Here is an 11200-nt window from a genome sequence, read left to right as displayed (position 1 = left end):
CTTGACTATATCATGTTATTTAACCACTACAATAAAAATATGCCTTCTTTATAATCAGAGATAACTTTCTCAAAATTGTTCAACTCTTTCTTTCCTTTTGTTTTCTTCCACTGAATTTGCCAGTTAATTTGACAAAGTGGAACAGGATTCAGATGTTGAATTTTCCTTCCGGTTCCATTAATTTGGCAGGTGGTGATTCAGGTACTATTGGGGCTGCTCAGACAGACCTCTTCATCAGATGTTAAGAGCTTTTGCACCCCCTTTCTGACCTTTGGGTTGGTGACATGTTCTTGGACATGTTTATCCACCGGTGACTGGTGTCAGCGGCCAGTGTTGACAGTGCCCAGCCCTACCCTCACCAAGGCCACCAGGCGTAACGTCCAGGAGAGACAACAGCTACAGGATCAGACTTTGAAGAGATCGCCAACAGTAGGTAATAATAAACTAATAACTTGGGCCAGGGGAGAAGGAAGGTGGCATTGGTTGTCGGGTCACCCTCCTTCTCAAGGATGTGTTATAAAAGTTCTGCCTTTCCCCAGGATCATACTCTTAAGTCGGCAGTGGGACGCAGAGGCACCATGGCTGTGCTGGGCATCACGGTGGCCCTGCTGTGCTGGCTGGCCATCCTCCTGCTGGTGTCTGTCTGGAAGCAGGTCCACAGCAGCTGGAACCTGCCCCCGGGACCCTTCCCACTGCCCATCGTTGGGAACCTTCTCCAGCTGGAATTGAAGAATATTCCCAAGTCTTTGAACAAGGCAAGAGAAATATTGTTGATTTTAGGGAGAATACTTCAGGAATTAGATCCAATATGTGTGTATTAAACTCACTACAGAAAAAGTGTTACTAATACCAGCTTGCTATGAATTAACAGCAGGATGCAGGAGTGATATTCAAGTGTGCTGCAGGGCACAGCAGGGCATGGGGCCCTCAGAGGGGCGCTGGCCACGGCGGGCTCTGGAGGCCCCTGGCTGTGCCAAGTGGCTGGGCTGGTGAGGGGGAGGCCGGCGTGGTCGGGGGTGGAGATGCGCTGGCCCAGCGCCAGGAGGGCCACGCGGTGGCGTCCAGACGCACAGCGGCCGAGCGCCCACTTGTATGTGCCAAAGCGCAGGCTGGAAAGTGAAGCTCTGGACCAGCCTGCGCGGTGAGCACACCTGCCTCCTGGGCTAACAAATCTAAAGATCAAGTGAGTTGATAAAGAATGCCTCCGACACAGAGCTGGAGCTTGCCGTTTGCACCGGGGTGTGTGGACACGGTGCACAGAGCAAGGTGGGCTGTTGGCCGGCGGGGCAAGGGCTCCGGGTCAGCCTGCAGCCCCTGGGACCAGGACCTTGGCCGGGGAGCGGGACATGGGAGGATGGGCGCGGGCGCTGGCAAAGCGGCGTCAGAGAAGGGGTGGAGAAGCCGGCATCTGCGGAGCTGACGGTGGCCGGGCCAGCGGGGCCTCCAGGCGCCAACGCGTCCACCTGCGCTCCCTGCGGACGCAGCGGCCTTCTACGGGAGGGCCTTCCCGCGTTGGCCGGGCTCGGATGGCCCTTCCCCCAATCCGCCTGGGCTCTCGGGATGAACGGCGACAGTGACAAGTGGCGGAGGCGCAGGCTAAAGCAGGGCCCCCTTGTCCCCGCAGATGGCGGAGCGCTTCGGGCCGGTGTTCACGCTGTACCTGGGCCCGCGGCGCGTGGTCGTGCTGCACGGCTACAAGGCGGTGCGGGAGGCGCTGCTGGACCACAAGAGCGAGCTCTCGGGCAGAGGCTACATCCCCGCGTTCCAGGAGCACCGCAACAAGGGTGAGTCTGTTTCCCAGGCGCGGGGCAACACCGGGCAGTCGTGGGCGCGAGCTGCGCTGGCCCTCGCCAAGAGTCGCACCGAACTGACAGCGATGGCAACAGCGGCTGCAGGAAGAAGGCTGGGGGCGCAGGTCCCCCGACGGTGCGGTGCGGTGGTGGCGCGCATGCGTGGCCTCTCTTGGCGCTCTCACCTGTTTTCCCGGTGCGCATTTCTGAGGTTATGTTGTGTCACAATCAATCAGTGGTGTTCGATTTTCCCTATTCTACATTGTGGGTTTATTTTACATTTTTGGAGTTGCCAAAAGCAAAATCTACCCTCTCTGTCCTTGTCATCAACACAAGAGCTTTGGGGAGGACCCCACGAGACCAGGATGCTGTAGTCAAGGAGCTCAGTTCTGGTTTAGGGGACCCCTCATCTGCCACCCCTGGGCCCAAGGACGCATCCTGAAGGCAGCAGATTGGGCTTTGCCGCCTCTGCCTGGGGCTCCAAAGTCTATATGACCCACATGGCCCAGACTGACTCTGAAAATCAGTCCAGCCCTGGACACAGGATGCCTCTCCCCACCCAGGGTGACAGAAATGTCATTATTAGCGTAATAGTCAGCACAGGCTGTGCGATGTGCTAAGGGAGCGGCAGGCACCCTTTCAGAAAATCTTTATAAAGCTGAGAAAACTCAGTCCCTCCGCCTATATTTTAAGCCCTCTAAAGGGATCATCTCGGGGCCACCCTCCCCTCAGCACGACCCCACAGGTGGCCACACTGCCACTTCTGCCCCTCTGCCCTGCCAGCCTCCTTGGGCACCAGTGCTTTCCCAACCTCTCAGGATGAGATTCAAACCCTAGTCCAGCCTGGACCCCCAGCCCCCCCTGCTCTCTCCCTGGCCGGGCTTCTTTGTCGCCGGGGCAGTTTCCTCGTCCTGCAGGGGCTTCCACCGGCGGTGGCACGGTCCATGCGGGAGGCACCGAGCGGCCCCACAGGACACGACTGCTCTGCCTTGTCTGTCACAGAGTGTCTGAAGCGCAGTTGAATGTCTGCCATGCAGGAGGGACTTGGCAATGATGATGGATACGAGGGAGAGGGGAGACGGACGAGGAGGCCCTGAGGTGTAAGGGGGCTTGTAGCTGAGGAAGGGGCAGGGCCAGGAGTGATGGAGAGGGACCAAGGGGCCACAGTCAGGGGTGACTCAGACATTCCTATCTGGGGGAAAGTGAGAAAGGTTTGTAGTTAACTGAGACAGGGGCAGAAATATGTGAACATTTTTAAAGAAAGGAAAGTTTAGTTTTAGATTTGTTGACTTCAAATGTCTCCATGCTCCCAGGAGGACCCGTAGGTGACTCCTGGGGGAAGAGACAAGGCAGAGCGAGGCTTTGACAAGCACATAGAAGGGAAAGGGCTTGGTTCCCCGACTCTGACAGTCTGCGCAGTCAGGGAATCATGTGACCTCTCAGATTTTATTAAAGAAACTGGCTGTGAAGCCAAAAAGCCATAAATTGAGGAGGTTAAGGTATGCAGTTAAAAATTGATGAGAACAGAAAGATTTTTCAAGAATTTTATCAATAGACAAGAAAGAGGTGGGAAGTGTTTCTTGGAGTGGTCACATGTGGTTTCATTTAGCTTGGGAAAGACTCGGTGGGAAGTGAAAAAGAAAGAAAATAAGTGATGGTGTGAAGAAGAAAGCACCCAGGAAGGTTCAGTGTAATGGAAAAATCACAGTGTAGACCTCGAGGACCCCGGAAAGGGTTCTCCCCAAAACCCAACCGTGGCCAGTGCTGGCAGCTGGCCGCCTCTCTGCACACCTGCAAACCAGCCAGTGCGCGGGGCCCCGACAGCCCACCTCCCACTCCAGTCCTGTTTCTCCAAGAACTGGGCGTTTGGAGTAACGCTCTGCTGTCCTCCTTCCTTAGGCGTCATCTTCAATAACGGGCCCACCTGGAAGGATACCCGGCGGTTCTCCCTGATGGTCCTCCGGGACTATGGGATGGGGAAGCAGGGCAACGAGGAGCGGATCCAGAGGGAGATCCCCTTCCTGCTGGAGGAGCTCAGGAAGACCAAGGGTGCGTACGGCCGCCCGTGGCAGGACCCCGTCCTCACGCAGATGGGAGGGGCGTGGGGGCTGGGACCCCAGATGGCGTGTGAACAACCCGGAAGACTTGGCAGCTACGGGGACCCACAGACAAGGACAGGGTCGTGGCAGTCGCAGACACTGCGTCTCACGGCTCCGGTTTCCAGCTCTGCATTTCAGGGGGAGCAGGTGGCCATTGAGTGTGTGCCTGTTGTATTATAGATAACGTTGAGAAGTAAAGAAAACTCAAATAGGTTCAGACATTCACTACCTTTTGTGAATTACCACAGATTAGGCGTTGGTAAATCTCAGCAGCAGCTCATCTGCGCTGACGCTCACCTGTTTTCTAGGCCAGCCTTTTGACCCCACTTTTGTCATCGGCTGTGCACCCTTCAACGTCATAGCGGACATCCTCTTCTGCAAGCACTTTGACTACAACGACAAGAAGTGTCTGAGGCTGATGAGTTTGTTTAATGAGAACTTCTACCTGCTAAGTACTACCTGGCTCGAGGTGAAGCCATTTCCTTTCATTAATCTTCAATTGTTTAGTTTATATTAGAAGAAGGAGCAGAAGGAAAATTCAGGTTGTATGGGACAGACAGGGCTCAAAAGCCAGAGAACAAGAGCATTTCAGCATGTTCGTCTTGGCAGCCCTAACTGTCCCCCCAGGGATGTCACGGGGGCCCTGCACATTGGGTTTCCTGATATTGACCTATGGGTGCACATTTTCACCACAGAATGTGCAATGCCCAGGAGAACGGTGGCCAAAGAAGACACCGGTGACCCCAAATGTTTCAAATAGCATGATTATGATAGTCATAGATTCAAGTTTGGAGAGAGCCCAGGACACACAACTATGTAGCATCTAGAAAAAAAATAGTGAAATTTCTCTCTCTCTCTCTAGTTTTACAATAATTTTTCAAGCTATCTACACTACCTGCCTGGAAGCCATAGAAAAGTACTAAAAAATGTGTCTGAAATAAGAGAGTATGTGTCTGCCAGACTGAAGGAGCACCACCAGTCTCTGGACCCCACCTGCCCGCGGGACTTCACCGACTGCCTGCTCGCGGAGATGGAGAAGGTACCGAGACCTCCCTCGTGCCGGGTGGGCTGCCGGTGGGAGCGTGCGCCTCTCCGGTCTGTGCTGGACCCGCGCTTGCCAGCGGGTGACCCATGCTTGTGTGACCCGCTCAGTGTGACCCGCGCTTGCGTGACCTGCTCGGTGTGACCAGAGCTTGTGCGACCCGGACCTGCTCGGTGTGACCCGGGCTTGTATGACCCGCTCAGTGTGACCCTCGCTTGTGTGACCTGCTCAGTGTGACCCGGGCTTGTGTGACCCGGACCTGGTCAGTGTGACCCGGGCTTGTGTGACCCGCTCGGTGTGACCCGCACTTGCCAGCGGGTGACCCGCGCTTGTGTGACCTGCTCAGTGTGACCCGTGCTTGTGTGACCCACTCAGTGTGACCCGCGCTTGCCAGCGGGTGACCCGCGCTTGTGTGACCCTCTCAGTGTGACCCGTGCTTGTGTGACCCGCTCAGTGTGACCTGCGCTGGCCAGCGTCCAGACTGCCCACAGTGGCTGCTCTGATGCTCTTGGCTTCACACGGACTCTTGGCCTCTCAGGACCTTTGTGTGCTGCTGCCCGAGGGGAGCCAGCTGTCCCGCCTGTCCTCCCTCAGGCCTGTTGCTTAACCCTTTCCAGTCCCCTGACTGAGAGTCGCTGAGGAGATTCCTGCAGCGTTCCCTGCAGGCGTGCACCCCCAACTGTACACGGCTTGGAGGGCTCCCAGCCTCTTCCGCTCCACTCACCTGCAGCCCCTCAGACTGGTGACGCTTCTTGTGTCCTTGTCTTTTCCCTTACTGCGGCTTGTGGCTCAAGAGCCACGTGGGAATCCCACACTGATTTCCCCTGGACCACAGGCTGAGGATCTCTGCCACCGGTCTGGCCCCTCACCGCCCACTCCCTGCCCAGCAGACACCAGCCCTGCAGCGGGGGTGTCGGTAGCAGAGGTCGCCCGGCTCAGACCTGAGCTGTGACCCAGCTCGAGGCATCTCAGGGCCCTCGTAAGGCCTGGGTGCAGAGCCCTGGCCTGCCCTCGGTAAGTGCCCTGAGGGCCTCAGTTTCCCTGGTGTGAGGTGGAGAAGACATGTCTCTCACAGCTCGAGTCCCACAGGGAGAGCCTCCTGGACACTGTCCCTGGTGTCCCTGTAGCGCTGGGAGGTGGCTGGGCAAGGGAGACAGGCCCCGCTCTCCGTCACTGAGCCCTCCCCCGCTGAGTCCCTGTCTGCCCCTCATGCCGCAGAGGAAGCACAGTGCAGAGCCTTTGTACACGCTGGACAACATCTCCGTGACCGTGGCCGACATGTTCTTCGCGGGGACAGAGACCACCAGCACCACGCTCAGATACGGGCTCCTGATTCTCATGAAGCACCCTGAGATCGAAGGTGCGAGGGTGACAAGCACACCACCTCATGTGACTGCATCTCCCTGGGCGGTCAGCACACGGCACCTTTTAGGCGTCAGCTTCTCCCTTCAGGTGTTAGCTGCTTGCTAGCGCTCATAGGTGACGCAGCAAGATCACTAGATGAATTGCTTCTGGCACCCTTGCTCCGATGGCACTGGGCTGCTGCTACCTTCCAGCCCTTCAACACACTATTCTTTTTTTTTTTTTTTTTGAGACAGAGTCTCGCTCTGTTGCCCAGGCTACAGTGAGTGCCATGGCGTCAGCCTAGCTCACAGCAACCTCAAATTCCTGGGTCAAGCAATCCTCCTGCCTCAGCCTCCCAAGTAGCTGGGACTACAGGCATTCGCCACCATGCCCGGCTAATTTTTTGTATATATATTAGTTGGCCAATTAATTTCTTTCTATTTATAGTAGAGACGGGGTCTTGCTCTTGCTCAGGCTGGTTTCGAACTCCTGACCTCGAGCAATCCGCCCACCTCGGCCTCCCAGAGAGCTAGGATTACAGGCGTGAGCCACCACGCCCGGCCAACACACTATTCTTACAGCTCGTCAAGCCTGAGAGTAGATTTTGTAGAGTTTGAAGTCATTTCCCCCAAGAACATGGATTCACCACTGGTCTAGGGTCTGGCCCTGGTCTTGGGTCTTTCCGAGGCAAATGCCTGCTGTTTTGATCACACAGAGGCATGCAGGGTGAAGGGTGGAGAGCTCGGGCAGGGAAGTGTTTCACGGGTCTGCAGCAGTTACAGGAGAACGTTTGACCACTCTGTACTAGGGGAACCATAGACCCAGAAAACGTTTTAAATTATTATTTGTGAGGCATTTTCAATATAGACAAAAAGAAAATATAAATATTGACACCCAGGCATCCATTGCCAAATTTAGCATGCATCAACATTTTGCAATATTTGCTTCAGACTCTTAAAAAGCAAACAAATTACAGAGCCAGCCAAAGCCCCACTGCCTCACACTTCCCTGCCTCCCTCCCCAGAGGTGGTTTCAAGGCTGTAGCATCTCCATGCATGACTTCATACATTTAACACGTGCTAAGTATCAGCATACAAGTCATTTTGTTGCTGTAGGTATGTGAATATTTTTCCTAGCTACCACACTGTACATAACTTTCTGCAATTTGGTTTTTTGCTCAGCATATGATAGAGTCCTGTAGGAACTCTCAACTGCAGAGAGATTAGGCACCTCACAAAAGTTATCTCTGTTTTGCAAAGCTGGTCCCTCTGTCAGGAAGAGAGAGACTTTGAGACTTCAAGAATAGACCATGCACACCTGATTCCAGTCTGTCATTCTCCTTCACACTTCTTAGGGCCATGCAATAAACCAGCCTGAGAGAACAACCAGTGCAAAGATTTCCCTCCCAGAAGAAATTTTCAAGACCCTTTTGGTACTCTTTGCCCTTACGTGAGGAGAAAAGCACTGGATAAGGTGTTGTCGGCTAACGGATGCCAGAACATTCTGTGGACTGTGAATAACCTCACAGAGCGAACCCCGACTGGCATTTGTGGAGCATTTTCCCGTAATTCACGTGCTTAGGAAGCTCCACAAACACCTGGGTGGCTAAGGAGTGGACTCCAGCCAGCTTGGAGTTAGTCCTTTAACTTTATCTCATTCATTTCTTGGCAGAGAAACTTCATGAAGAAATTGACAGAGTGATTGGGCCAAGCCGAGTGCCCGCCACCAAGGACAGGATGCAGATGCCCTACATGGACGCCGTGGTGCATGAGATCCAGCGGTTCATCAGCCTCGTGCCCTCCAACCTGCCCCACGAGGCGACCCAAGACACCAGGTTCCGAGGATATGTCATCCCCAAGGTCAGAGCCTGGAGTGCACAGCATGGGGTCGGCTCTCCTCCTGGGGACCCGGATGGGGCCCCAAGCGCCTCCCTCTGGCAGGTGGGGCTGAGCAGTGCGCTGGGCCGGCACCCCAACAGCACACACAGTGCACACCCCACTGGCTCACACACAGACCTGGAGACCAGAGAATGGAGAAATCTGGAAAAGGGCCTTCTCAGGCCGAGCCCGTGACTGGTAGTGATTCTAATGTCAGGAACAAACGACCCTAACAGCCAGCCCTGGAGCTAGTCCTGTGGCAAGACTGGGGCTCCCACCTTCCCTCAGAGCTGGCCTGACTGCTTTCCGTCCCGTCCTCACCTCAACAGCTGCCCCAGCTGGAAACACGCTGTTCCATGGAAGGCGAAATCCCGTGTGACGAAAGACAACCTTCGAGGGGGATTCCGGCGAAAGCCACGCTTTACTGACTGAGACAGTCTTTGTTTCTTCCAGGGCACAACCGTAATCCCTACTCTGACCTCTGTGTTGCACGACAGCAAAGAGTTCCCTGAACCAGAGAAGTTTAAGCCAGAGCACTTTCTGGACGAACGCGGGAAGTTCAAGTACAGCGACTATTTCAAGCCGTTCTCTGCAGGTAAGAGGGCTCAGAGGGCCTCAGCCTTCCCCCAGGACTGGCCCTGCCCCTCAGCCCCACTCAGTGTGTCCCCACTCGTCCCAGACTCGCATGACACTCGAGCCGTTGTGTCCCGGTTCCTACTTATGACATGACCGAATGTGCTCTTCCCTGTTAGAGAAGCTAAATGGCACCCTTCACCAGTAGCCCTGGAATGAGGTGTTGTGGATGGATTGTTTTTCCCATGGAGTGCACATTTTACCTCGTTCATTGGTAAACTCTGTTTCTACTTTAACAGGACTTAGTGAAAATCGCTCAAAACTATATCACCCAAATGTCCATGATTTTAAACGAGGGCTACTAAGTGAAATCTAACCTTTGGTTACCAGCCAAAGGTTGGTAGGGAGACACGTTGTAGGGAGCATCCCGGCCCTCCCTGGGGTGTGGCGCCACGGCTCTTCCTAAGGCCGCGCCCCCTCCAGGGCCTCCCTGGCATGCTGGGAGGGAGGGCCCAACAGCATTTTGCTCCCATCCCCGGGGCGGTGGCTCCTCGCCAGTTCCCTCCTGCAGGGCATCCTGCGTAAGGCTGGGTGGTGCTTTCTTCCTGGGCAGAGACCAGTTCCCAACCGAACCGGGTTTTGCGGTTGAGTTCTGGACGACTGAGGTCGTGTGAAGGCTGGTCCTTGAATAAGCCAGTCGCTGAGTTCTTATGCTGAGCACATTTCATGCTTCTTTCAGTGGGCAGAGAGGGCGAGTCCTCCTCGCTGCGGCAGTCCGCCCAGAGCCTGCCCGCCTCGCCGTCTCGCTGTTCTCGGTGTCTCACCAATGCACTGTCCCTTCTAGGAAAGCGCGTGTGTGTCGGAGAAGGCCTGGCCCGCATGGAGCTGTTTCTTTTCTTGACGGCCATCTTGCAGAATTTTAATCTGAAGTCTCTTGTGCACCCAAAGGATATCGACCTGAGCCCTATGACAATTGGATTCGGCAACGTTCCGCCGCACTACAAACTCTGTGTCATTCCCCGCTCCTGAGCGCGAGGACACACCCAGCCCCACCTGTCTTCCCAGCGCACCTGCAAGGCCCCCCAGGAGACCCCCGACCCACCCGGGGAGCCACAGGGGTGGTCTGGACACAGCAACACTTTCCAGGGTCCCAATCTTCAGACAGGATTTGAAAACAAAGTCCAGAAGATATTCTGTTAGACTTGGTTAACTATGAGTTTGTTTGAGGCCATGTCAAAGCTCCTAGAAGCATGGTATTAATAATTAGGGATCTGCCACTGCACGTCAAACTGGCCTCCTCTGAAAAAGTACAGCTGTCCAGGCACCAGCACAGAATCAGTTTTGAAGTATTCACAAAAAGGAATAGGACACGATTTTGAAGGCTAGAATAGGGAGAAATAATACAGTTTTGTCAGGATTTATTAACCCTGTCAAAAATATATTCCCCACACTGTACCCTGGGGTGCAGTTGCCCTGGGCCTCCTTATGACCGCCATTCTGTGCTATATTTTAAGGGTAAAATATGTCTGAAAAGTCAACATAGTCATCTGTCATCTCTTTTTTTTTTTTTTTTGAGACAGAGTCTCACTCTGTTGCCCAGGCTAGAGTGCCGTGGGGTCAGCCTCGCTCACAGTGAGCTCAAACTCCTGGGCTCAAGCGATCCTCCTGCCTCAGCCTCCCGAGTAGCTGGGACTACAGGCATGCCCGGCTAATTTTTGTAATGTATTTTTAGTTGGCCACTTAATTTCTTTCTATTTTTAGTAGAGACGGGTCTCCTCTTGCTCGGGCTGGTTTCGAACTCCTGACCTCGAGTGATCCGCCCACCTCGGCCTCCCAGAGTGCGAGGATCACAGGGTGCCACCCCGCCCGGCCTGTTATCCCTTATTAAAATCTGACTGTCTCTGGAAGGAGAGGTGCGAGGCCCAGGGAGACCCTCGCGGAAGGAAACGCAAAGGCAGCTGGAAGCCTGCTCAGAGCAGGCGCCCGCCAGGAGGGGCTAGAGCGCCACCGCCGGCCCTGGGTGGCCTGGGCGCCTCCGTGCGGCAGAGGGGCCGGCCGGCCCGCAGCTCCCCGCGCTGTGCGTTCCCTGTCAGCGTTTCCTAATAAAACCAGCAACGCCTCAGGCCGGCATCGCGGCGGCGTCCGTCTCTCGACTCCGACTCTCCCGCGTCGCTCTGTGAAGGTCCCGGGCGTCTCCAGACCCCAGTCAGCTCACGTGTTCCGGGTCCCTTTCCTCAGGGAGGAGGCGCGTCCCCAGGTTGCGGGACCAGGGTGTGCTTTGGTGGGAGGCGTCGCTGTGTGCTGGCGCCTGCCAGCTCGTCCCGGGTGGGCGGGGCGGCGTCCCGGGTGGGCGGACCGGCGTCCGGGTGGGCGGGGCGGCGTCCGGGTGGGCGGGGCGGCGTCCCGGGTGGGCGGGGCGGCGTCCCGGTGGGCGGGGCGGCGTCCCGGTGGGCGGGGCGGCGTCCCGGGTGGGCG

General features: G+C 55.7%; 1 protein-coding gene across 1 annotated transcript; it reads left to right on the top strand.

Moving 5' to 3' along the window:
• Positions 1 to 543: 543 nt before the first annotated feature.
• On the top strand, positions 544 to 10847 carry CYP2E1 (cytochrome P450 family 2 subfamily E member 1). Its single transcript, XM_012746994.3, has 9 exons — positions 544 to 755; positions 1625 to 1784; positions 3690 to 3839; positions 4198 to 4358; positions 4752 to 4928; positions 6150 to 6291; positions 7947 to 8134; positions 8606 to 8747; positions 9570 to 10847. The coding sequence occupies exons 1-9, from the start codon at positions 579 to 581 to the stop codon at positions 9752 to 9754; spliced, it is 1482 nt and encodes a 493-aa protein (XP_012602448.1). The 5' UTR covers positions 544 to 578; the 3' UTR covers positions 9755 to 10847.
• Positions 10848 to 11200: the final 353 nt, after the last annotated feature.

Source organism: Microcebus murinus, chromosome 14 (genome assembly GCF_040939455.1).
Source record: "Microcebus murinus isolate Inina chromosome 14, M.murinus_Inina_mat1.0, whole genome shotgun sequence".
NCBI classification, from domain to species: Eukaryota; Metazoa; Chordata; class Mammalia; order Primates; family Cheirogaleidae; genus Microcebus; species Microcebus murinus.
Note: the sequence above shows the minus strand (reverse complement) of the source record. Positions and strands in the feature narration are given on the sequence as shown.